The sequence below is a fragment of the Numida meleagris genome, chromosome 6 (genome assembly GCF_002078875.1).
Source record: "Numida meleagris isolate 19003 breed g44 Domestic line chromosome 6, NumMel1.0, whole genome shotgun sequence".
Classification (NCBI taxonomy): Eukaryota; Metazoa; Chordata; class Aves; order Galliformes; family Numididae; genus Numida; species Numida meleagris.
The window spans coordinates 29,566,598-29,594,497 of record NC_034414.1 but is presented as its reverse complement, the minus strand read 5'-3'; the positions used below and the strand labels follow the sequence as shown (position 1 = coordinate 29,594,497).

The 27,900-nt window shown below is 36.3% G+C and overlaps 1 protein-coding gene across 2 annotated transcripts in view; it reads left to right on the top strand.

The window, feature by feature from the left end:
• MPP5 (membrane palmitoylated protein 5) overlaps nucleotides 1-27,583 on the top strand; it is a 53,123-nt gene extending 25,540 nt beyond the window's left edge. For both annotated transcript variants that reach the window (XM_021401684.1, XM_021401685.1), the window contains 12 exons: nucleotides 5,538-5,746; nucleotides 11,158-11,235; nucleotides 11,978-12,124; nucleotides 12,734-12,895; nucleotides 16,327-16,404; nucleotides 17,282-17,465; nucleotides 19,071-19,142; nucleotides 19,597-19,668; nucleotides 19,909-20,076; nucleotides 20,752-20,954; nucleotides 21,698-21,808; nucleotides 24,528-27,583. In XM_021401684.1, the coding sequence (XP_021257359.1) occupies nucleotides 5,538-5,746; nucleotides 11,158-11,235; nucleotides 11,978-12,124; nucleotides 12,734-12,895; nucleotides 16,327-16,404; nucleotides 17,282-17,465; nucleotides 19,071-19,142; nucleotides 19,597-19,668; nucleotides 19,909-20,076; nucleotides 20,752-20,954; nucleotides 21,698-21,808; nucleotides 24,528-24,704 (1,661 nt within the window). In that variant the 3' untranslated portion in view covers nucleotides 24,705-27,583. The remainder of the gene's footprint in view (nucleotides 1-5,537; nucleotides 5,747-11,157; nucleotides 11,236-11,977; nucleotides 12,125-12,733; nucleotides 12,896-16,326; nucleotides 16,405-17,281; nucleotides 17,466-19,070; nucleotides 19,143-19,596; nucleotides 19,669-19,908; nucleotides 20,077-20,751; nucleotides 20,955-21,697; nucleotides 21,809-24,527) is intronic.

The window sequence follows — 27,900 nt, the reverse complement described above, 5'->3', positions numbered from 1 at the left end:
TCTGGGGGGCACTTAAACAAATTGTAGAGTACCGTTGGATTAATTGGATGTCTCCATCCCTGTAGGGTGGGGAAAACCATGTATCTGCTCCCAAATTTTATTGTTTGGTGAAGCACACGCCAAAGTAAGCAATGCCATCTAAAACAAAACGCTAAAAAAAAAATGCTAGGGTTTTTAATATTTTGTAGTGAAGCGTGTCTGTTTTTTTTTCTTGTTCTGGTTGTCTTGTGTTTTCAGTTGTCACCTAATATCATTTACATTTTTCCTTGAAGTGTTGACACTGACAATGAAGAGCTGCTTGCTTTGACTGTTAATATAAAGATTTTGATGCAAATATTTCTAATGCTAGTAGTTTTTGTAGAAATACATTCTGAAATCCTTAATTTCATAGCTTTTGTTGCTTTAACTACACTTCTATAGAAAAAGTTTCTAACCTTTCTTCTGCAAATATAAGCATCTAGTCATCTAAAATGAAGTGTTGTCACTGGAGCAAACTTCTGGGAGTCAGACTTCTGAGAGTTCAGACTTCTAAATCTGTACCTGTTCTAAGATCCTTAATGCTTTGAAAGATATCTTTATTTTAAAATAAATGTCTAAAGTCACGCACAGCAGAAATATTCACTAGCTTGGTGAATGTGCATGGTCTGTTCTTTGAGCTAGAAAGGCTGGAGCCTTTTGAAGATGAAGCACTGTAATTAGACTAATTTATTATACATCTATGTATGCAACAGGACAAGGGGAAATGGCTTTAAACTGGAAGAGGGTAGATTTAGACTAGATATTAGGAAGAAATTCTTTACTGTGAGGGTGGTGAGACACTGGAACAGGTTGCCCAGCGAGGTTATGAATGCCCCCTACCTGGAGGTGTTCAAGGCCAGGCTGGATGGGGCTTTGAGCATCCTGGTCTAGAGAGAGGTGTCCCTGCCTATAGCAGCGGGGTTGGAACTAGATGATCTTAAAGGTCCCTTCCAACCCAAGCCATTCTGTGACTGTGTGATTCTATGCACTGGGGAGTTGAATTAGGGCTTTTTGGTCAAGAGGAATCCCGATGTAATATTGACAGAGATAATCATGTTTGACAAGGAAAGAACAGTAGTACGGTAACCATTTGGATGAACCAGGCTAAGATTTTAGGAGGTGAGGATTTGTTATTGTTCAGCACTCCTAAGAGTGGGCATTGGATTGCAGTCAGCTGTCAAGTCAAGCTGCTGAACACTTTAAGGAAGAAAATGTTGAACTTCAAATGCTGTAATCTTGTAACCTATGTAGTCCATAAAAAATCTTTTTCAGCCACGAATGCAGTCAAACTGAGTCAAAATTTTAAATTTTACAGAGCACTTCTCCAGGTAATTTGGCCTCTTCTAATTTTTTTCCTCTGCTCTTAAGCATGCCCTTTGTTTCCAGCTTCTGGATTAATCTTTCTAACATCTGACATTTCTGCTCAATTTGAAATGAAGCTGCCTGTTCCTGACTCTCATCAAGAGCTGGTGAAGTTACCTCATGAATGTATATACATATAAAGAATATCATGAAACGGATTGGAGTCCATTTTAGTTAGTACTTCTGTTTTTTTAATGAACTGGAGAGGCTGCAATTTTTAAAGTTAATATGTACAGCTTCTTGATCTCTAAAAAAATGTGCTAGCCCATGACTTTGTTGGGTTTTTTGTACAAACTTATAAGCATGTGAAATGTTTCATGCTTAGTTTGAATTTCTGAAGCATACTGCTTCTGTCTCCTGAATTTTCACCTTGATACACTACTAAGCTTTGTTAGCAGAACTCTCAAGTAGTGCTAGTGAATTACAAAGTTGTTAAACTGCTGTTGTTGCATTTTTTTAAAAAACATGGATTTTAGCTTTGCTTTATTGTCTAAGCCATAGAATTGCTGCTAAAAATAGGGTTAAAAATACATATTATCTAGATTTTTAGTTTTTAGAATAGCATTCCATACATGCTAATGTCTCATTTGGTATTTCTTTGCCAAGCCTTCGATCTTTTCATCTTAACAATTAAAAAATCAAGCAAATTGGATTTTGTTTATATAGGTAAAATAGCACTCTTAATCAAAACAGTTTTAAAGGGCATGTTTATTATCAAAACAGGACATGATTTAGACAGCTGACAGAGTGGAAATACCTTTCTGAGCACCTAGAACATGCTCATTGCTTAAGTATTTAACAAGCTTGTTCATAGCAATGTATTTCTCTTAAATGCAGAAATTATTTTGTACCCTGCTGTTTGTTCTCCTAATTTAATTAAATAAGTAGCTGACATTTCATGTAAGGAAACCTTTTGTGGCTACAGCAAAAACTATTTTGTTCTTTTCTTTTGTGGGGAAAAGCTGCCTATTTTTTTTTCTTTTTACTCCTTGGGCAAAACCTAGTTGGAAAGTGTAAAACGTAAAATTTGTTTTCTAAAAGTTAATTTCTGTTTATAAATAGTTTTGCGTAAAACAGTAGTTTTCTTAGCCCTGTTATTAAAGTAGAATATGAGGCATTAGAGTGCTAGCAGTAGCATATGGAGTACTCTAAAGAGATCTATAAAGAACCGAAGACTTAAGATATTGGTGGTAATATATAATAAAGCCAATTATATGCTCTTAAGTTTGCTGCTTGTACCTTTTTGTTTGAAATGATCAACTGCAGCAATTTTTTTCTTGCTCTTTTTCTGATCCAATGTGTTAAGCAGTGACCATGGGTCCTCCCCTGCAGCTGCGTGTTTTTTTCTGGCAGTCCTTTTGATTAATAGGTGTATCGCGCAGTGCTGTGTCGCATTCCAACCATTTCTTGGGCTAATGGGAAAAGACTGCAACGCTTCTTGAAAAGGGAGAGTTGAAATTAAAAAAACAGTTGATGGGTAATTGATCTGCGGTATAAAAGGGACTTTTTCTGCCAAAGAACCTTGACTTTTTCTGTGAGTAAATGCAAGATGTTAGTTGTTTAATGAAATGCTTTCTTCTGTGCGACCCTTTAAATAGGGGATGTCTAGAGATAGTCTTGCTACCTGGCATTTAAAAGCAACAACAAAAAACCCCTCAGAAATATAATCTGTGACTTAGAATTCATGAGCAGGGACCTAGAATGGCTTGCTAGCTTTTATGCCTTTGGAGCTTTTGCTGTTCCTGGGAGGAGTGTCGTATGAGATTGGTCTTCTACATCCAGTACAGATGAAGATTGAGCATACAGGGAAATTAGTTGGTGAAGAGAGTACTGTGGTAGATTTGCAAGGAAGGGCAAGATAGAAGGAACTAGGAAAGCACTGAGGAGAGAATGTGTAGAGGCAGCTAAGAAGAGTAATTTTTTTTTTACTATAGCTGTACAATAGACGTTTATCAGTCTGTATCCATTTATATCTTATATGGAATGTACATTAGAAGGTATATGTGTACTTGAATTCTCAGGCATTTAAGTGGGTTAGAGAATTCAGAAGTAATTGAATAAAACCATTAATGTTTAAGGAGTATTATAAAGAAGTTGAGTTTTCTAATGCCTCATTTCTTTGAGCCTAGTAACAGTAACAACTGAATTTTCAACTGATGCTTAACTGAGCAGGCACTAATAGGAACTTGAACATCTGGCTGTTTTCCACATCTTTTTTATTTTATTTTTTTAATACTTGGAAGCAGTACTCTTCAGTCTCAGGAGAAAAGGTTGCTGAGATAACTTGCATACTCCACTAGGCAAGAAATCTGCCAGATTACCGCATCCTATTTAGCAAATATTCTTGCCTAGTAGGTGTTCTTTAACTTCCAACCCAAACAGCATTTCCCTGTGTGATGGGCTGTAGATTTTGTACACATTTCTGCAGTAAGATGTTGGCCTTAATTACTCCTCTGAGCTGTACTGTGTTTCCCTCATAGAATATCCTGCCCTGCTTCTATCTGAGCTTTCAGTACAGCTTCTTACTGCCCTTTGTTTTCCTGGAGGTTATAGAAAAAAGCCTTTGGTGGGTAGGATGTTTTTTACATAACTGTGGAATGCTTTTAGGATGTGGTTTTTTTAATTGTCCTTGGGATTATTTCTTTCCTTTTTATTATAAAGAAGACTGACTTGTGAACTCAAAATTGAAAACATTAATGTGCACTTTGAAATTAAAAACTTTCAAGCATGTGTGACGGCATATTTTCTTGGGCTTTACAGGTTTCTTGTGCCCCTTGATGAGCCATTTTAATATTAATGCTCAGAAAGTTTGGTTTGAGTCTAGTCTTGTGTTCAGTGTACTGATGGGTTTGAGGCTAAAATAGGCAAAGAAATCCTTGTCAAAGTGTTCATGTTAGTGATCCAAATGTACTGTGATTTTTCTTGTAAAAGTATGTCTTGGCTGGCATCTTGATTCCTATTTTAATGTCATTCAGTTAGCTCACAGTAAATGAATGAAGTCTGTGATAAAAAATTTTAAAGCTGATAATTTGATACTGGTAAGTGAGATTAATATCAGCTGACAGTTTCAGATTTTGAGATTTTATTTGTTGATCATTAAAAAAAAATCAGAGTTCTGACTTATTTGAATTTATTCAAGTAAATGATGACTGTTCAGCCACGATAGGCTGGTTGGCAGTTGAAAGTTTAACTTTTCAGATAATGTGTGAGGAAAAAGTCTTATTTTCAGGCTCAGAATACCTGCTACTTTTTGATCTGCTGGGGGGATTTCTTACCTGTGTTTATACAGATACTTAATATGCTTCATATACCTTATTTAATGTATTTTCTCAAGTACTTAATGTTGCAAATTGTCATACTTTGCAGAAATGCTGAAAATTGGTTTTAAAAACATGAATTTGTTGACAAGCTTCATAACGTGCCCTTAAAGCATTATATTCATTTTTGAAGCTCAAGAACATAGTTTGTATAGTATTCTACAAAGATGTAGAAAGCAGCTATTAAAATGTTGAGATATTTTATGGTCCAAGTAGAACTTGTAATCTGATAGGTAAAAGATGTGGAATTGCTTTTAGAGCAGAAGACTTCCATGTGTATAATAATCTTTTTTTCTTCTTCTTACCATGTTATTTTTAAACTGCTAAGACAGAGCATAATTTTGAGCTTAAAAATTCAGTGTCATTTACTTATCAATCACTCATTTTATAAGTAACCAATACATCATATATATGCGTGGCGACTGTATTTAAATAATTTAGTATACAGTGAATCAAGATTAGTTTAGCAAAGCAGTTGATTCCGTATAGCAGAATAGTTCCTCTTCAACATTTAGTTATATGTGAGCTGTAGTTATTGAATTGTTTACGTATCAGCGATTTCCTTCAGAGAACTAGTGCTCTTATTGTTTGAAATTCAATTTTGAACCATATATCAGCTCGTTTGCTGCTTTTTCTTATACTGGCTTGTGGTCCTTGTTTTGATTCTAATGTGTTCCGATGATAAACATGAGAGAATAATGGCTAAGTAATACATTTGCACACATTACTGCTGATTTAAAAACTGAATGGCAAAAAATTTTTTGTAAAAACTCTTAATGGAAACATTACAACATTATCAATTCTTAACTTGTGTCTTGGTTTTGTTTTACTTCCTACTAGAAGTGGAAGAACTGTTAACTTCCCTAAGGCATATCCAGCACATTTTGGTAGACCCTCAGAGCCAAGAGGATATCTCTCTCATCTTACAGCTTGTTCAAAATACTGATTTTCAGAATGCATTTAAGATACACAATGCAGTTACAGTGCACATGAACAAAGCCAGCCCTCCATATCCTCTCATCTCCAATGCACAAGAACTAGCACAAGAGGTACGTACAGTATGCATCTCTGTGATATGTATGTATGTATACGTATATATATGAAGCATATAATCATAGCTGTTGCTGAAATGTGTACTTGGCGAACTTGCCTGAGTTGCTGCATGTTAAACAGGAAGTGGGTTCCAGCAGTCACTGATTGCTGTATCCAGTTTTCCCACATGTCTGGGAAAACAGTAACTGGAAGAATATTTTGGGGATAAGAATTCCCTTTTTGGTGTGAGTAGTTACGTAATAGGAAAGGTATTATATTTAAACATAGATTTTCCTAACTGCTCCTTTTTCTAACTTTTCACATTCGGTATTCTTTATTCCAAGCATTAGGAATTGCATTGCAGTTGTCTGTTATTGTGAGTTTCCTCCAAGTCGAGCCCCGGTTCTTGAATTTGGAGGCAGCTCTGAAAATACAGCTGTACTGGAAACGAGCATTTTGCTTTAAAGTGAGCAGCAGTTGCTTTAATATTTTATTTCTATGTTTTGATTACTGCTGTGATTGTCAGATTACATTTGTTTTTTTCTGACATGACAGCTCTCTTAAAGGACCAAGTATGTCTTTTAGAAGTTATTAAACTGTGCTTTTAGAAATCTACTTTAGTAAGATTTAAAACTTCCGTATTTCCAGTGAGATCTTAAGTGTCTGAAATACTGTTACCATTTTAGCTAAGTTAACTATTTTCTTTGAGTCTTATTCATTTGAATGTAGATGATCAATACCTGTTTATAATAGAGTTATAAGCAGTAGAAGCAAGTCATGGGAAATGCATCAGATAGAAAGTTGCAGAGAACAAAATGAGTATCAGCACAAGTGCAACAGGTTGTTTTCAGGAAGGCCAGCTCTCCAGGCAGGGTAAGTGCACCTGCTCAGACCTGGCTCACATGCACTCATAAGCCAGTATGCTTGTGTTCTCTAATTGCTCAGAGATGCATCACTTCCATTTCAACTTGGCAGCAAGATGATTTTCTTAGTGTCTGGTTTTCTTGACCTTGCAAGTCAAAGAAAACAATGTTGTAGCAATCTTAGAGCTCTTTTGCAGTATAAATTACTGATTCTTGAGAGATGTCACTAAAACATTCTCCAAAGGCACTGTTTGCTGACTAATCTGCAGCTCAAGATTCTCCTGATTAGGCTCGTAAGTAATATTGCACCAAGACCAAGTGGCAGTATTTTTTCTGTGAGCTTGTGTCTAGTTTGCCTCTGGGCTGCTCCAGGATGCTCACTAGGCTTTGTCTGAATCAGGAGGAACCTTCCAAGTTAGCTTCTGTTTTTAATACACACATCTTACCTATAGACCTAGTTTGCATTTTCACTCAGATGCGAGTCAGAGTTTTTAAATGTCTATGTATATATAGAATGTTAAAGATTAATATCTTAAGAAATGTGGTTGGTTTCCCCCCACCCCTCTCCTTCATGGATGATATCCTTTTATTTGGTGCTTAATGGAAGTTTCCAGGAGGAATGTATGCCTTCCAACTCTAAATTACTCTGCAAGACAGAATCTTCTGTTGTCATCTGTAGTGGAATAGCAAAGCTTTATCAATATAGGGAAAACTACAGGTCAGTTTTCAAATGTTAATAGTCCTCCCGGCTGTCTTCCCTAATTCCCACATTCTCAGCACATTCCTCTGTTTTTTTTCAGGTAGTTTCATAAATCCTAAGATCAGAAGACAATGCAAAGCCGGTTCGGTGTCTTAGCAGTAATACATAAAGGCATTTAAGAATTAAATGTTTTGTTTATCTAATGGAATTTTGTCATCACCTGGAAGACTATTACGTAAAAGATGATTTATTCCTGCTTCCATTTTGATGCTTCATTCCCTGTCTGTGTCGTTGCAGCCTTGAAATTTCTCAAGGGGAATAAATTGCATACATCTGTGCTCATTTTCAGATGTAATCTAGATTCAGCTTCTGATTTATTTAAGCAAATTATATTTTGCAATATGTTAAATAGCATCCTGAAATGATTAAGCTGGAAATTCAGGACAAATATTCCTGTGACCAACAAAAGTGTCTTGAGAGGAAAAGCCTGAAGCCTCTGTTCACGTCATTCTGTATTTCCTAGTCTTGTTTGAACAGAAGATCTTATGCTCATTTTGCAGATCTGTTATTCCTTAATGAGGAAATGATTTTTTGCTTCAAGAAAAGTCATTTTCCATGCATACACCACCAACATGCCACATTTTTTGTAGCTTTTTTTCTGTGCCTTTTGCTTTTCCCACCTCTAAATGTAGGCTTGGGAAGCTCCCCCAGAAAGCAGTTCTTTCATCCTCCCAGAGCATTACCTACTTCAAGGTGTCTTTAAAAAGACACTTGGAAAAGTCTGAACAACTGATAACATCTTGATGATACAAAACATTACAGGAAAGAAAAACAGTATATACATGCATAGCATTAATTTTAAATGACAGGTAATGCTAATGTGCATATTTCAGTGCACAGGTCATCAGTGACAGTGTAGTACTCTGAAACTGTTTTGTAGTGTGTGTCCCAGATTGAAGCTACAAACTCTATTCTGTTGGAGGCTTTATGGTGTAGAAGAGAACCTATTCTAGAGCTCATGCATCTGTAGCTCTAACATAAAAAGACAGTTGCAACAGAAATTATCTTCTCTGCTTAAAAAGAAAAAGGAAAGATTTAATATAAATTAAACACCTTTTCTGAGGTGTAGTTAGGGGGATTTTCATTTGTCACACTGAACTTAATTCAAGTATCTGTTTTCATTTACTCTTAAAAGTTTACCTATTTATATAAAATAATGTATTTGAGCAGTGTGTTGGGAAAATTTTTTCCCTTTGATTTTTTTGAACTTAACAACACAAGTGGAATGAGACATACTTATTTTCTAGTCCTCTTGAAGGAATTCTTCACATTAGTGCATTTGTACTTTTCTCATTGATTCTGGTAAGCAGATTCCAGCAACTCAGGATTTTTCTTTACTCTCATTGTTAATAAACTTTTATTGAATTAAAAAGGTGGAATGGAGCATTTAGGTTTAAGGAATTCATTTTAGTGAGCTAATCTCCATAAAATGTTGTGTAGTCCATCTCTTAAACAAAAATAGCCAGTAAATATCAAGTGTAATTAAACTCATTTTTAATTCATTTAAATTTGACCAAAATAGAGGTAAGGATTATGGGAACATGGTCTGAATCTTGACCTTGTGAGAATATTTGATGCAGCATATAAGACAGTTGGTAATTTTGGCTTGCAACACCACATTTCAGATACCTTGAATATGTTCTTGCTATTAAATATACTCAACAGACTCAATTTATATAAACTGTTTCTAAATACCTGATGCTGTTCACTTCAGAAAGTGTAAGCAAATTAAATTAGATCAGGCACATTTGTAACTTTCAGTATAAATTCTTTAGAATGTGGATGTACATGGCCCCCAGTGTTCCTGCTCATTTCCATAAGCTGCAACATGGGTTTGCAGATGTGATTGTATTCTGAATGGTCAGTATCACTCCAGTGTGTGCCCTCTGGTAGGTGCCTCACAGTGTGCCTCCAAATTGTGGCTTTTATAATGAAACCATATTAATAGATTAATTTTTTTTTTGAGCTGTTTGAGCTCAAGTTAATGTAACTAACCATAAAAACTGGACTGAAGGGTTAAGAAAATAATATTATTGCCACATGCTTAGTATGGAATGCTTGTACTGTCTGTGGTGTGTCACTTCTGGAAAGTCAGCCTAGATTCAGATTCCTTCACCTGGTAAGACATGGAATTCTTTACCTTAAATAACAAAGCAATCTGACATACAGCAATACCGGTGTAATAAGTGTTGCACATAGCAGACTGAAGCTTTCGTAATGCTTCAACTATTATATTAAATAAATAATGCATTTTTCTTTTCCTTAGGAAAGGGGTGGAGGAGTTGTTTAATAATGTAATTATTCAAGTAGGAAAATCAGCTGCAATAAAGGATGTTGCGCAGAGAATGGCTGACTGGTTGGGCCAAGTTACAAGGCATGGAAAAATAAAGGAGGAGGGAAGATGGTGTTCTTGACATCTAAGTGTATATATGCCTTATTGTTATTGTGTGCCTTTATTTCAGGCTGTTTATCTGTGCATCATGTAGCAACTCGCAAAATGTTACTTTAAATGATATATAGTTTAGGATTGTTCTTATGCTAAATATTTGTTGTATAAATTCACAAAGCTGTGCAGATTTGGTTCTGAGATGTAATAATAATTGCAGACATATGTAGTACATCTTTTCCTCTGTCTAATGCTCAGCCTCTGGCCACATGTTCAAAATGTCTTGCTTGCAGGACTTCGAACTGGGGATAATAGCTTCCTGGCAGCTGCAGAGAAATGACTTAGGTCAAGCTGATGTGAAGCTGAATTCCTTCTGTTCTCTATGGTATCTAAATTAGTTCTTAAAGTTAGTTCTTGATTTTTTTTTTATGTCACATTTTTCATCCTTAAGAGTAAAAAACTCTTGGGAGCAAAGAATGTTTTCCATCTTACAGGAAGCTGCTGTTACGTATAATCTACTCTTGATGCCTCCGGCTTCATTAGTGCTTTTGGACTTTGGTACAGATTAGGCCTGAAGATAATGACTATGGAAAGTATCTTCTTCAACCTTGCCTTTAGATAAAGGGGAATTCCCTGCTCCTGACTTTCCTTTAAAGCATACAGGGATTTTCTGTATTTAAGAGATGATGGCAAGGCCTGTTTAACTGAACAGGAATGCAAACCTTTTTTGGCAACAAAAGCTGCTTGAGCAAGAACAGTTGTTGTCTTACTGTGGATTATTCTGTTTCTTTGGGGAGGGGAAAAAAAAACTGACGTAAAAAATACCTGAGGAAAACTGGTTTGCTGAGATGTTGGTCTTTTGAAGTTTTGACTCTTAAGAGTTTCTGAGGCAGATGTTCCAGCAAGTGCTGCAAAACCTGTCTTGGAATCTTCGGTCTTGCTGCTGGTAGAAATACTGGGTTAAAAATAAACCATCTGCTTTTAAGGAAAAGGAAGTCTGGTCACGTTAGTGAGAGACTAGTCCATTTTGAAAGATGTGGCATATTTGTGTAGTAGGCTACATTGTGGCTAATTACGCTGTCAGGTTCCTTTCTTGAGCTTAACTTCTTTGTGTACATCTCTTGTGGTAGCTGAGCTCATTGCTAGTTTCTGAGAAATCCATGTGATATACTGGATACCAGCTTGCATTTGATTGAAAATCATGGAAGCACATCATGCTGGAGTTGTCCTGTGGTCTCGCTGCACGCTTTCCTAATGTGTACAAGTCCAGGCTCAGTATGTCAGTATAACAGTTATGTGCACATATTTTACTTTCAGTAACATGAATAATTGCAGTTTGGGTTTTCTGATTCAGTTGGAGAAGGAGGATTGATAAACCACTGGGTAGAGTTAGAGCTGTTTTACTTCATTTCTTTTCAGGTACAGAGTGTTTTGAAACCCAGTCACCACAAGGATGGGCAGGAACTTAATGCCTTGCTGAATGCCCCTCACATGCAGGTAAAACAAAATGGGATTTCTAATTTATGGGACATATGTCCTGACACTGTTTTGAGCGTGTTTTATTTCTTGCAAATTGCTGGACTGACTGAGCAGGGATGGATGTAATTCTTGATCTCTGTGCGGATCTCTTATATTTCTCTAAGATGAACAGCTACCAATTTCTGGCACATAATGCAAACTGCTGAAGTGTAGCACAATTGTATTCAGCCCTTGTTGTATTCCACAGGTATTACAAGGTAATTTTCACATGAGCAAGGTAGCAATAGATCAGTAATGTCAGTGGCAACACGTAAACTACTTTACTTTTCTGTGTTTTTTTCTTTGACACATAGAGCTATTGCGCTCTTATCAAAGGATGCATAAAGGGAATTTTGTCCAATGATGAAGTGAATTCATGAGTAGTTTTGACTTGCAGTAATTTTTTTTTTTGCTTCTGTATCCTCATTCACATACATAGTAAAACAATGTCTGTCTTTCTTTTCAGGAAGGAGAAGCCATAAGTATAGTCACAATTTTGTGTTCAAAATAGTTTTGTATTATTTTCCAAAATTGAAAGCAAAATTTTTGGCAAGTAGAAACTACATAGCTGTGATAAACCTTTTCTATTGCTTGAGTCAGTTTGCAATATTCTGTAATTATAAAGAGTTTTCAAATTGCAGAATTTTGTAGATTTTTACTATTTTGTATGAATATAAAATGAGAATCTTTCTGTAACTGAGCTTATTTCATTTACTGCTAGGCACTTCTACTAGCTCATGATAAGGTTGCAGAACAAGAAATGCAACCCGAGCCTGCTGCAGATGAAAAAATTTATGAAAACGTTGGCACGTATGGAGGGGAGACGGTTAAAATAGTTCGTATTGAGAAAGCTCGAGATATTCCTCTGGTAAGTATTGGTACCTGCTCAGTTATATGTAAAGCAGGTGAGCAATCTGCAGATAGCTGGGAAAGTCTTAGAATTGCATGTGAAAGTTACGTTTAACTTAGGAATATTTTTCTTCCTCACCTGGCCAAATGAGAAATGGTCATAAATGAATATTTTATGTGCATTTTGATGTAGCAGTAGACATGTTACTGCTTAGAGCCTGCATAGCTTCCATCAACGTGGATTTGGGCAGGGTTTTATTATAGAAGTTACTATCCAAGCTTAGCTGCAGGAAAGCTTAGATCCTTGTGCCAATTACAGAAAGCTGTATTGTGTTCATGTTCTTTTTAATCTTCTATTTTGCATCTTTCAAATAAGTGTTTAGGAAGGCTTTTAAAAAAAGAAAACAACTCTTACAGTGTAGAGCAGTTCAATTCTTCAATCTTCAGTACCACTTAAAGAAACAAATGTGGGTTTTTTGTAAACTAGAGCATTAGTTGCATACATGCAAGCTGTTACATGCATTTTCTTTCAACACAGAAATGTGTCCTTACTGGCTTGAAATACTTACAATAGATGGCTTTGAGTTTGTGATATGTAATAAAGTCAGAATTTGTTGCTACTACACAGGGTGCTACTGTTCGCAATGAAATGGATTCTGTCATCATTAGTCGGATAGTCAAAGGAGGTGCTGCAGAGAAGAGTGGGCTGTTACATGAAGGGGACGAAGTTCTGGAGATTAATGGCATTGAGATTCGTGGAAAAGATGTTAATGAAGTTTTTGATTTACTGGTGAGTTGGGCACTTCATTTTCCTTGCAAAAAATACTTCTGTAAGTGAAGTTAGCTCTGTTAGCTCTGCTTGTCTTTTGTTGTAATATTTAGAATTATTTTAGAGACATTTTCACTCTCATACTTCAGTGCTCACACATAGAAGGCTATTTCAAGCTTGCTTTCTTGTGTGAAGTGAAATTTTAGCAAGTATAATGGCAGTTAAATGCAAAACTGAACCTTACAAATACCAAAGAGTCAAGCTACCATCTTGAGACTTGTTTTAATGACTTCTAAGAAAGGCTTTGCTTAGCTCTGAAAAGCCATGATTTTTTTCATCTGTCTCTGGTTTAGTCCTCAGTTAATAATCAATGAATGTGTGCCTGCATGATTTTGGTCCTGCCTGGCTGAGGTGGAGTTCACCACCTCTACAGTAGATTATCTGTCTCTTCAAAAAACAGTGTTTCAGTGTTGCTGAGAAGTGCTTGTGCAGTGTCAGTGCCGTATCTCTTCTTCACTCTGTCCCTTCCTGTGAGTAGGTGAGTAAGTTGTTGTGAAGGGACAGTGAGGACAGATGTTCTGAATTGACCAAAGTGATACTTCATGCCAAGTAATATCATGCTTAGGAAGAAAAAATGGACAGTGAGTGATTTCCTTGGTGCTGATTTTTTAATTAGTTTTGTTTTAAATATTCACTTATTAAATTCTTGACCCATGAGTTTTTCTTGCTTTTGATCTTACAATTCTCTCCCTTACCCCTTTTGGGGAGGGGAGGAGAGTGAGTAAGCAGTTGGCGGAGGGTTTGTAGTTTCTGGCTGGGCTCAACCCACCGCAAATTGTTTCGTGTGGACTTCTACCTGACCAGACTTCTTACTCTTTCCCTCCTGACAAAAAACCTTTTTGTCTAGCAGTTTACCAAGGTAAGGTATTTTTCTCTTTGTTACACTTGTAACATTTGTGTCAAAACCGTGCATCAATTCAAAAGCTACTAGGTAAAACCAGCAAACAATCCATCAGGAACTAGTAAAGGCAGAAACATTCTCTCTAAGTTGCGGCAAGGTAGGATGCCAGAAGCTGGGAATTGTACATACTTCACTTTGCCCGATATTGCTCTGTTCCCATGCTATTCCCTGCCACCTGCTATTGATTGGTGTCTGAGATAGGTCTTTTGGATCCTTACAGTGAGTCTTTAGTCTCCATCAGGGAAGATCATTCTGTAAAAGTGAAAATGGATGAAAATCAATTTTTTCCACCTTTAATAAAAAGCTTTGGAAATACTCACTAGCACATAGTTATTAATGGATATTTGGGAAGAAATTCCAAAGAAATGTATGTAGTAAATATTTGAATTAGTTAATGAATCTAAGTTATATGTACAAATGAAAATCAGGACAAAGACTTGGGTTCTGCTGTAAGTTGCATTATTATGGGAAATACAAGCGTTATCAATAAATGAAGTCTTTAGTGTAAGTCTGTAGTTCTTAATGGACATTGTTCATCTTTTCTCTTGGTGTTGTTCAATTAATGCATGGAGGGAGGCCAGGTGGAGAGAATTAGAAGCAGAAATGGTTTTCATGAGCCGTTTATTTGAAAAGCCTTCGGTCTCCATGTGATTTTGGATCAGAGGTGTCTGAGGTCCTTTATGCAATTGGCTCTATTGCCATCTGTATTTTCAAAAGAAGCCATCCATATTCAACGATGTCTTTTGCTTTTGAAAAAAATGTTTTGGATGTGCTTAATAGATAATTAAACAGTAGCAGTTTAATTCTCTGCAGAGATCTTGTTCTGCACTTGAGCAGGTTCTGCAACTTAGAGTTACAGAATAAAAGATGTAATAAATATACATATGGATTATTTATCATAGAATCATAGAATGGCCTGGGTTGAAAAGCACCTCAAAGATCATTTGATTTCAACCCCCCTGCCATGGGCAGGTTTGCCAACCTCTTGACCAGGCTGCTCAGAGCCACATCCAACCTGGCCTTGAATGCCTCTAGGGATGGGGCATCCACAACCTCCTTGGGCAACCTGTTCCAGTGCGTCACCACCCTCTGAGTGAAAAACTTCCTCTTAATATCTAACCTAAATTTCCCCTGTCTTAGTTTAAAACCATTCCCCCTTGTCCCATCACTACCAACACATGTTAACAGTAGTTCCCCCTTCTGTTTATATGCTCCCTTGAAGTAATGGAAGACCGCAGTGAGGTCTCCCTGGAGCCTTCTCTTCTCCAGAGAGAAGAGAATAATGTAAGAGAAGAATTCTCCAAAGAGAGAAGAATATAATATATATATATATAATATATGTTTATAAGGGCAATTGGTAAAAACCTCAAAATTTCCTAGTTTAAAAAACTAATTTTTAAGCTTCATAATTATTTATATGTTGCCTTTTTTTGTTTTGTAGTGTTAAATTTTAGAAGTTCTAAAACGTTTCAGTCCCCAGAGAATTCTTAAGAACGGGAGAGAAAGAAATTACTTGCATTCTAATTCTTGCCTCACCCCTTGTGCCTAAAATGATAATGAACTGGCACGTGACTTCAGACAAGGCTACTCATGCTATCACTGTGAAATTCTGCACATTCCTCAAGAAACTATGCATACTGACTGAAAATGGTCAGTTTCCCTTTCCTGCAGCCTAATCATGTTATCCTCGATTATGTGTACTTCATTTAAGCCTTAAGTGTCAATTTTTGGTGATACACGTGTATGCTTTAGTTTATGCAACATCAGTTGTTACGGTTCATGGAATGTTGTATAGGAAGTGAGACACACAGACCTCTTCAGGATTTGGAACGCGTGTTTTACCTAGTTGTTTATTACATGCAGAAATTAACTGTGTACAAGAGTATGCAAACAACTAAGACTGCTCTTAAGCCAAGGCATGTATTAAGTTCTCCTTTCTGTGTAGATGCTGTCAGTTTCAATATTAGATACTTATGCAGGACTTGAGTGTTCAGGTTAAATTTTTAAAAAGCTTTCTGTATACTTTGGTAGTGTTAACGGCATAAAAACATACTAGAAATGTTTAGATTTAAAAACGCTGCTGTGCTTAAGCAGTTTCAGGGTAAAAGTCTTTTACGTATTTTTTCTTGCTATCACAGATCCACTTGGTATTTTCGAGCAGAACAAGAGAATGTAATTCTTGGTACTCCATTTGTCTCAAGTCTCTGCTTGATACAGTTGCAAGTGTTCTCTTTAAAACAGAAATAGTTTATACATAATCTGGAACTCTAGACTTTTGTAATCTGAATATCAACATTTGGATTTCTAGTACGTTGCTGAATCACTGCATCTGTATCTCTACTATATCTTTTACTCTGCTTATAGGTATATGATGCGCTTTTAGGAACTAACTTTTCTAGGACTGTTTGAAGCATTTTCTAAAGTGTTATTCATTAGAATAATAGTCAGATTTTCATTTTGTGTATTAAAAGTCTGGTTTTTTTTATCTCAGGCTGATATGCACGGCACTCTGACCTTTGTATTGATTCCCAGTCAGCAGAGCAAGCCACCTCCTGCAAAGGAGACCGTTGTAAGTAGCTTTACATAACCTTGGTGATACATACCCTATTTTTCCAGTAGAGCTTAGAAAGTTGTTTTGTAGGTTATTTACACAGCAAAACAAAAAGCAAATTGCAATTATTTAAATAGTTTGTTACCAGACTTGCACCTGAATTAACTATTGAAAATGATTGACAGTGATAAGCTGAAACATACAGTATGTTTTTAACTCTGTTTCTAAAACAATAGGAATTAAATAAAAGTAACACTACCTATGCTTTTGAAATTCTATTTGGAACTTCTCAGTTTCTCAATTTTATATATCAGTTGAATTGATAGAATTTAAAAACGTTTTACTGCAATTTGTAAATATGCTTTATGAAGAAAAATCTGTATACTGGATGCTTTGATTACTATCTTTTTAGCTAATGTAGCCTTTTCTCAGACAACTTCAAGAATTTGAAGATTTGATTGCACAGGTTTCTATCACAGCAAAAAAAAAACAAAAAAACAATTTAAATGTTCAATGGCCAAGTAAAGTATTTTTGAAGTGAAACTTCATCTGAAAGCCAGAAAATGGGTCTCATTCTGTGTGTTTACTATTTAAATATAAATAAATCGGAATATCTATGATTCTTTTTGAGTTCTAAGGGCTTGAATTTGCAGCTGAGAGGTTTTTTTTTTTGGTTCCGAAGGTGGTGAAAAAATTTTGTAGGCGCTAGTATCAATAAAACTTGAATTTTGGGCTTTTATCCATTCCAGTATCTCCTATATGCCCTAGATAAAGTGTGCATTCTATAGGAGTTATCTTTTATATATCAAACCTCATCTTTAGTCACAGGATGAGGGAGGTGTAACTCTTCTGAAGTCACAGATTTCTCCTGTTTTTACATTTTTATCTTCCACAGATACATGTGAAAGCACATTTTGACTATGATCCTTCTGATGACCCTTATGTCCCCTGCCGAGAGTTAGGCCTGTCTTTTCAAAAAGGAGATATACTCCATGTGATCAGCCAAGAAGATCCAAACTGGTGGCAGGCTTACAGAGATGGAGATGAAGATAACCAACCACTGGCAGGCCTCATTCCTGGTAAATAAAGATCTAGAAAAGCCTTGAAAGGTGGTTGTTCCCATAGTTATAGGAGTCAATATTTTGATTTTTTTTTTTAAGGCCTCATACACCCATACTCATATGCACATCCTTAAATACCTGTAACTTCGAACTTTTTGCAGCAGAGCCCACTGGTTTCATAATAAAGGTTGACCTTTTGTAAGCATGTCCATGTATAAATGTTAAATGTCAAGTAAAACTACAACCTCCATTGCATTTCACATTTCCTGAATTACTCTATGTTTCCTTTTACCCTGGAGACTCTGTGGATTCAGAGTTCCCTCTACTGGCTACAGCAGCAAAATTGGACTTCAACCTGCTTGTTGCCTCTGGAGATGAGAGTATCTTTTAGGTTTCTCACTATTTCAAGTAGCATCCTTGAAAAATATGTTCTCAGGTAGTAATTTTGTACATGTTTTCACTTAGCAAAGAGCTTCAGTTATTGTAATAATCAAGCTTCCTTTCTAACTGCTGGAGGCCTTTGAGTAATGGAAGTTTCAGAAACTGAAGTCAGTATATAATTTTTCTGTTGACCTATGTACTGCATTCCAGTTCATCACAGGTCTTTGCAGATGAACACGTTAATTCCATAGAATAATATATTGTTACTTTATGACATTTGAGTAAGATGAGGGGAACGCTGATTTTAAATGTAGCGTAATATTTTTCAAGCTGAAATTTTAAAAATGTAGTATAAATATAACACATAACATTAAAAAATAAGAAAAATGTATCATCATAGTGATAAGAATGTAGTCTTCCCCATATTTTCACTTTTCAGACAAAACTACCCAGAAAGGTATGAGTGCTGTGCAACTCTCATTTGATGATTATATTTTGGAAGGAATCTCATCAACTTTAACCTCTGCAAGTCTTACTCTAGTATTTTTAGATTCAGTCCTTCCATCCATCCATTCAGACAAATTTTAGGACATGATGGGAAGGAAATCAGCTGAGTCCTTAGTTTCCTGTTCACTACTAACTACAGCATTGTTTCATATATTAACATAGCTGAAGAAAGAGGTAGTCAAACAATATGAAAATTCTAAGGAAGTATACAAATGCATTTCATAGTGCTAGGTATGTGGCTTACTTGACAGCAAACATGGAACTTAAAAAGTAATATTTATTTTAAAAGCACCATATGAATACTACAAAATAACTAAAAAAAAATCCTGAAAATTTGGCTATAAATGTCACGTGAAATAGGCAATGCTATAAAGACAACAGACGCTTTTGTGTAAATATGAGTTCATCACTTCCAAATACTTCAGTTTTGAAGGATGTTGTTAATGTACATATTATATACAGATTAACTGTGCTCCTTGCTGAAGCTTGAGCTCAATTTTAATGAGATTCATTCTATTGGGGTGATAGAATTTTATATCTTTGACAAGCATGGTTTTCCCCCAACAAATTTCTATTATATGACATATTCTACTAGAAATATCAGGGATTTAAAATCTTAGCAAACTGAGCAAGTCGTTACAAGATGATATTGAGGTATACATTTACTTATGACTATATGTAGTAATAGTTTTCAAAAATTAACTTTTTTTTATGTTTTCTTTAAAATGCTTTAAGGAAAAAGTTTTCAGCAACAAAGAGAAGCAATGAAGCAAACTATAGAAGAAGACAAGGAGCCGGAAAAATCAGGTTAGATCTATGCTTTTCAAGGAAAAAAAAGTCTAATAGTGGTTTTGATTAGTATTATCTGGAACTTTGTCAGTGTAGAGTTACAGAAGATTCTCCATTTTTTGTAATACAAATGTGGTGCTTGTTTGAAGTTCTTGATGTAAATGCAGTCCTGAATTTAGTTGTATCAATAAGATTATTTTCTCATAATTATTATGTACAATTAATGTACATAATAATGTACAAGTAGATTAATGTAAGGGAATTTGAAATGCCTCCTTTTTCTTTAAGAGTTGTACCTACTTGTAGCAAGACCCAGTTGAAGCTCTTGCTGTGCGGAATTTGCTTCATACACCCTACTGGTGTAATAAACTAAAGAACCTAGTGTTTTCAGATCTGCAAATCCAGATAGTCAGTAACATGGGAAGCTTTTTACTGCTTGGGTAAGTAATTGTGATGATTTTATTTTCATTAGGAAAACTCTGGTGCGCAAAGAAAAACAAAAAGAAACGGAAGAAGGTTTTATACAATGCAAATAAAAATGATGGTACGTAACATCTTTATGTAGTGTGCATTTGTAAGTAACTATAGAAGATTTAACAAATACTCTTGTATAAAGAGTGGAAACGCTTTATTTCCCCAGAAAACAAAAAAATGTCTTGGTTTACTAGACAGGTCTTAATCTTTGGGGTTGTAGAAGGGAGCTTCCAGAAACTTCATGCTGTAGGACAAGTGACATGTTCAACAAGCAATAATATGTTGACCTTTTTATTGTTTTTCTTTCAAGATTATGATAATGAGGAAATTTTGACTTATGAGGAAATGTCACTGTATCATCAACCAGCAAATAGAAAACGACCTATTGTTCTCATTGGCCCACAGAACTGTGGCCAAAATGAATTGCGGCAGAGACTTATGAATAACGAAGTGGATCGCTTTGCCTCTGCTGTTCCCCGTAAGTTTGATAGGCAGATATGATTGTTTATTCTAAACATTGCCTACACACAAATCCTCTTGTGATGAAAATTGTAATTTGGACGTAGGGGTTTTTGAGTAGGTTATAGTCAGCTTTTCGGTGAAAGACAAATTATGTCTTGTGTGGGAGATGCTAGCCTTTGTGAGTAAATACAAATCCAGTGTCACAGCAAAGTGCTATAGAGGCATTTTATGACACGCATATTTTTCAACCTGAATAAGGTTGGAATGAGTTACATAAGGTTAAAGAAACAGGCACATCTGCCAAATAATTTTTGAACTAGCTATCCTGCATAAACTTAAATTTAGGTGACGTAGATACCTTTCCAAAGTATTTACATTTCACTGAATTTTATATAGAATATGTTTTGTACCCAAAATTAGTCTTATAAACAAATAACAGCTGTTTTTCACATCCAGAATGCAGCTGCACAGGTGAAATTATTCTTTTCTTAACTGACCTGTTTTTCTTAGATGAATATAAGGAGATATCTAAGTATAGGTTCAGTCTTTACAGTTCAATCACTCCAGGATTATTTATTTCAGAAAATAAAATACATGTATTTCTTGGCTACTTTAATCAAATATTGATATTTCCTTTTCAATTCAACAGGTATATATCATTCAGTTTATTTTTTGTGGCTTTTGTTTGTAGATACAACTCGGAGCAGGCGAGAGACTGAAGTAGCTGGCAGGGATTACCATTTCATATCCCGACAAGCATTTGAGAATGACATAGCTGCAGGGAAGTTTATTGAATACGGAGAATTTGAAAAGAACCTTTATGGTACTAGTATAGACTCTGTGCGGCAAGTGATCAACTCTGGCAAGATATGCCTTTTAAATCTTCACACTCAGGTATGGCAGAAGCTGCTGCCTGTTGTGCTTCAATTTTAGCAGCTATTGTGAAAGTCTAAAAGAGCTGTTTTAAGTTGATGTAAAATTAGTCTATCTGTCTCCACGTTTATTCCAACTTTTTTTCAGTGATGTTCAGTTGACTATTTAGAGTGTTCTGTGTATTTTCAAACAAGGAACAAGAGGGTTGCCTTTGTAACTTTTGTATCTGTGCTAAAGTTAAAAGGGATGTTGGTTTCCAGATATTTCTCACTAGCTTTAGTTAATTGAAAAATTAATTCTTAGAGCTCGTAGAATAACTGCAAGGTGTTTGAAGATGGAGAAGCTTTTGGAAAATTCCAACTACAGTCAGGTTCTTTTTATTTGTTGTCTCTTGATACGTGTGTAGCCTGCCAAAAAAACACTCTAAGCATGTAGTGTTTGACGTTCTGTATTTTAATCTTCAAAACAAGAAAGGTTAAACTGGAATTTTTTAAAGACCTCTTCCCTCAATTAAAAATTTCTCATTCCCTAGCATTTTAAGGAGGCCTGGTTCAATTTAGATTACCTGTTTGCTTCTGCATACTGAAAGGTATTCCTTCAGTAATTCTTGAACAAAAGTAAACGTTTGGATTCCATAATTTGAGAAATATTGGAATATAAATTCTGTAGGAAATGGTGACTGAATTCTGAGCGGTGGTAGTAATACTGTAATGATTAATTGGATGGAAATGTTAGATGTTCAATAGTTAATACTTTTTCTACAGTCACTGAAGACACTACGTAATTCTGACTTGAAGCCATATATTATATTTGTCGCACCACCTTCGCAAGAGAGATTACGTGCTTTATTGGCCAAAGAAGGGAAAAACCCAAAGGTAATATATCTAACACTTCTGAAGCCGTTCTGCTTTTTTATCTATGGTTCTGGAATGCTTTTGGTGAACAAATTCATATACTCTTTTTTTGAAATTGGGTGATGGCAATGGTACTGGCAATATAGAGGAGGTTGTTAGTCAGATCTCTGCTCCAGATTAGTAAGCAGACCATACTAGCTGAACGTGAGAGAAACGGGCCAAAATAATCCAGTTGCCTGGGGCACAGTATCTCAGTTGTTAATCCCTGCATTTGGTTACAAAAATGACCTTTTATTTCAAAACTGTGGAAAACATGACTTTGTGTTCAAGGTAACCTGGGAATGATTCTAGGGAGCGATTTTTTTTTATTTTAGAATTTATCTGGCCCTGGAAAAGCACTTAAAAATGTATTCTAAACCTCTTCAGATAAAATTATTTCTGTGCTTGATCCTATACAATTACTTCTCAGGTTTCATGTCTCAGCTTACCCTGTTCAGATCATTTACTTAAATGCAAAGCTAGTTCTGCAGAACAGAACTGAAACCTGCAAATTAAACCAGGATGTCTGAAAGCTCAGAAAAAGTCCTTATTAATTTATGGGATACAAAGTGCATCAACCACAACAACCCCAGGCAACTCTACAGGTTTGAGGCAGAGTGGCTGGAAGAAAGACTGTGTGAAAGAAATGGAGCTGGGGATCGTGGTCAGTGCTCAGCTAAACATGAGCCAGCAGTGTGCCTAGGTGGCCAAGAAGGCCAATGGTATCCCAGCTTGTATCTGAAAGTGTTGCCAGCAGGCGCAGGGAAGCGATCATCCCTCTGTACCCAGCACTGGTGAGGCTGCACCTTGAGTACTGTGTTCAGTTTTGGGCCCCACAGTACAGGAAGGACATCGAGCCCCTGGAGTGTGTCCAGAGAAGAGCAGTGAAGCTGTGAGGGATTTGGAGCACAAGTCTTACAGGGATTGGCTGAGGGAACTGGAATTGTTTAGTCTGGAGAAAAGAATGCTCAGGGGAGACCTTATTGCTCTCTACAACCTCCTGAAAGGAGGTCGTAGTGAGGTGGGGGTCAGCCTCTTCTCCCATGTAACTAGAGATGGAATGAGAGGAAGTGGCCTCAAGTTGCACCAGGGGAGATTCAGGCTGGATGTTAGGAAAAATTTCTTCTCCGAAAGAGCGGTCAGGCACTGGAATGGGCTGCCCAGGGAGGTGGTGGAGTCACCGACCCTGGAGGCATTCAAGAAACATTAGGTGTTATACTAAGGGACATGGTTTAGTGGGGAAATATTGGTGATAGGTGGATGGTTGGACTGGATGATCTAGGAGGTCTTTTCCAACCTTAGTGATTCTGTGATTCTATATGGTTCTATTGCTACGATAATGCAGTAATGCAGTTTTGTAACTGGAGTCTATGCTACAGTGATGAATAGGGAGCACTTTTCTACCACAGAGTGCTAGTTTAGCATAATGTAGTTTGCACTGAGGAAGAAACAATTCTCCCTCTGTAACTGCATCTACTCACAGGAACTCCTAAAACAGCTGTGATCAAGAATCACTTCTCACTGTGCTCTGTGTTTTGCTCTCCTTCTTTGATGTAAGGGTATAATATATTGTAAAATCTAAAGGAGCATTAAAGTCCAAGCCTTAAATGAGGTGGAGGGGGGGGTTGCTTTGCCTGGGTCAAAATTAATCACGTTCTCTACAAAGACATTTCCTCCTTCATGGTTATACAATGAGTAGAACTGTTTTACATAAATATTAAGTACATCTTTTTATTGCAGTAGTCAAGGAATCCTTCTACAACAAAAAAATAATACTGTTATTGGTATTGAATTACACTCCTTTCAAATTAATCCTATTGGAGTTGTCTTTCAGTTGGATGAAAGCTAGTGTGTTAAACACCTTTGCATAATGTAGAAAAGGCTATTTCTTGCACATGTAACTTGGATTTTCTTAAGAATATGTAAAGCATACGAGAAAGAGATCTTCGAGGCCTGAAATTGCTTTTGAAACTCTTATTTACACATTTTCTCAAAATAAATCAGGATATTCCTTTATGAAATACAAAAAATATCTTGCAGAAGAGGAAATCTCTTTTTAGAAATCAAACTTACAGAAATTCTTAAGTAAAGCAGTCTGTTTCTGCTTCTCCTTCTAATCACTTCTCTACATTTATGATTTTTCTGCAGTACTGCTTACTTGATTCTATGGTCATTCCACTGATTTCAGTGTGTACCTTTCATGGTGGTTCTCATCATCTTTTATTGGTGAAAGTATTCCAGTGACGCCTGCTGCCTTTGGCTGTTCAATGCCTATAGAACTGCATCTGCAGAGGTGTGCAGTCTTGTTCTGCATCATTCAAGCTTTCACTTTCTGCCGTCTTCTGTTTTTTTCGTTTTTTTCCAGAAAGATAGCAGGCTTAGTGTCCGAACTGATTTTTGAGAAACATGTTTGAGGAGCCTCACTAGGATGCATGTCATAAAAGGAGCAGTGTTGCGTCTTCCTCATTTTCTTCAGTCCAGGACTGTTTTTTACTGGATTGCCACTTGTGGCCAATGAGAAACAGTTGCCTTTGGCATTCAAATTTGTGGTGGTTCATTGGTGTCAAAAATTTAGCTATAAATACCTGGAAAAATATAATGAAAAATCCATGTGTAAGGCCTGAGTTGTTACCTTTCCCTTCTCTTTTTTATAGGGGAGAGGTTTACACAGTTATGGTAACTCCCTGTTTTTGATTTGCAGCCAGAAGAGTTGAGAGAAATCATAGAGAAGACAAGGGAGATGGAACAGAACAATGGTCACTACTTTGATACAGCAATTGTGAATTCTGATCTTGATAAAGCTTATCAAGAGTTACTTCGGTTAATAAACAAACTTGACACAGAACCCCAGTGGGTACCCTCTACTTGGCTACGATGAAAGAGAATAATTCCAAGGGACAAATGGACTTCAGTTGAGTAATCAAAGGAGATCGTGTGTAGGTCTGCCCAGTTCTAATAATAAGCGTCTGAGCTCTGGACCTCGGTGGCTGCATCCTTTGCAAGTGAAATTGGGTACTGTAAAAAAAAACAAAACAAAAAAACACACTAATCAGCTTGAGAGCTGATTTAACTGTTTTAGAGGTTGTCCAAATTTTCATTTTCTGTGGTCTAGAAATGGAGACCTTGTCAGTACTAAATTCTAAAGCTTTAGATTTTCCTAGCAACAACTTTTATACATAAATCCTCTTTTTTTTTCTACCTAGTCACCCTTAGGAAAGCAAAGATTTTAAGTGTGTGTATTTGTATATACAGTCCGCATTGTCACATAGCTATAAATATGAATGTTATTTAACACTAACTTAATGACTTTATGGGACATGATGGTAGTTTAGGAGTGTAATTCTACAGATCATTGGGCAGAGAAATAATCTACGTGTGAAAAATGTGATTAATGAGAAATCTGTCCTTTTCAAAAAATTGAAGAACAAAGATGCCACTCTGGTCTGGAGCTGCCTGGTGAGGCTTGAATTTATATTCTTATTCTAAAAAACATTCCACTTTCTAATAGCACTGTAATTGGAAAATGTGTATAATGTAGATATTTCAGTCCTTGTGTCTTCTTAGTCAGACTTTTTAATTCCGAGTTGACTGCACATTAATTTTAGGTCCAATTAAAGATGAATTATATTGATCTTTTAGATATGATATTTTTATGGAATTTTCCTGAGAACATCGGCTGATTGGAGCTGCTGTTCTCCACAGATCTGTAGAGATATTTAGAAAGGCAGAGATTATATTTTTATGGAAAATACGTAGTTATAAAACGCTGCTTGGAAGTCAGCTGAAGTTCTCATGTTTTATAATGGAATACTGGCTAAAATAGGCTGATGTGCTGAACATTGGAAGATAAGTGGGTTTTTTAATCTCTGCGAATGGTTCGTGTTGTGGCTGTTGTTCTAACGGATAACTAACGGGAATTAAAATAGCTGAAGGTAGCTATTGTGTTATAAACAAGTATTGTAATTCACTAGCCAGTATACTGTCCTGCATTTGCTCACTACTGCAGTAAACAGATGTGTGAAACACTGGTAACTGACTGAGAAGTCGCAACAAAGAGGAATACTTGTTAAAAGAAATAACTTGAAATGAGTGAACAGAAGGCAAGGTCTGCATCCTAGCGTGCTCTGCAAAACAGATCAGATCACCTTTGCATTTTCAAATCTGAGCTATGAAATTAGTTAACTGTAAAGGCTATGTGTCTGCAGCGGGGGGTGTTCGATCGCTGAAGCTAACTGAATAGTAGTATCTTGGCTGTTTGGGTTTTGGGTAGCACAGCCCTTCAATGTGAATGTCTCTTAATGTTAGCCATGGTGTTTATTACTTCCTGCAGCTAAAACACTGGAGGTTACGTCAGCCTGTATTTCACTCCTGTCTAATGCTGAAGGATTTAACAAATAGTTGATTTTTTCCATACTGTCTTGCATATATTCAAGTTATAATGGAACAAACTCATACCTGTAGCTGAACAGAGACCTCCAAGTATATGGGGAATATAAAGAAATTGTAAAATAACATTTCTAGTTAGTGAACTAATATTTTGTATTGAAAAATTAGAGTGTGCTCCTGTCCTGCTACAAAGCAGAATTATTTGCTGATTTAATACTTAGGGTTGAGAAGCAATTAAAGAGGATAAGTAATGACCCTAAAGGGGGAAAACAAAAAAAAAAGTGGGGGGATTGAAGAATTCCGTGTTAGGAAAAAATGTAATGTTCTAGATGTTGATGTAAGGACTAGATACTCATAATGGTAGGGTTTTTGCCTCATATTGCAGGCACATTCTCAGTTTAGTCCCTAGTTTGAAAACTACAATGTTCAGGTATGTTGGTTGCTTCATAGGTGACAAAATACTCTTATTCGACCCTTTTTTAGAAGATTGTAGATGTATTAGGCTCTTTGGTATTGACTATGTCATAGTGGGACAAAAAGATGGAAAGCTGTAAAATTTGTTGCTGAAGTGTAACTTAGCTACACAGATACTGTCCAAATTCCTGCAGTCACGATCAGCTTGAGATGGTTGCTGAAACCCCCTTATGTATTCAGTGTTATAGCCAGTGTCAGTCTCAGTAATTGCCGTTAATGTATTCGATGGTTTTCTCCCCCGTTTCTCTGAATTGTTGTACAGAGGCTGCTTATATAGCAATAAGTTTTTGAATGTAGACTTAAAGAATGTTGAGGTTCAGCTCTACTCTCTTAATTCCCAAGGCACACAGTACTTGCTGATAGTTAAAGGGGTGCTATGATATTTGTAACCAGTGTTAGCTGTCTGCTGTTAAACGGCTTTGAGCAGCACTGAGAAATGTACCTGGCTGTCCCATCTGCCATCAGTTTGGATCTGGAACTACCTGGCGTAAGAAATTACTCTGCCTTTTTTTATTATTTTTAATGCAGATTGTGTGTTTATTCCCTTAAAAGAGAATATGCAAACTTCATTGGTGAAACACTTTATCATGGGCCTTGTAGTGAGCTGTATCAGACCAAAATGAAGGTAATCGCGTTTTTATCGGTCCAGATTTAATTAGAAGCAAACACTAGTTGAATTGTGTAAAATTTTTTGAATGTAATTACATGTGACTTCTTGAAATGTAAGGTGGAGGTTTAATGCCTTAATTAAGGTAACTTTACTCAGACCTGTGGTTAGCCCCACATTTTACTTTTATATGTGTATCTGCACTCTGTATTTTGAGACATCATGAACTGCACACTAATGTAAAAATGTAAAATATTTCTAGATTTAAAATAAATCACTGTACAATTTTATTACTGTAGTGAATCTTGGCAGTCATCTTACTGCTGTTTTACTGAATGTGTGAAAGGTGCCCTAGAGGATGTTCTCCGCTTCACCCACTAGGATGCGTGGTGTTGGAACAAAATACGTTCTTAGCTGAGATTCTCTCTGCAGTCTTACTGTAGCTTTCTTACAGCTGCTGCCTAACTTACTTTGGTTTAATCCCTGTTTTTCTTTGGAAAATCACTACCTCATTTCTGGTAAATTCAAAGGCTTTATCAATATAGCATCACGAGCTTTAGGTGTCCATCACTTGCCTTGATGTGATATGTTTTCACAGGGACATGCC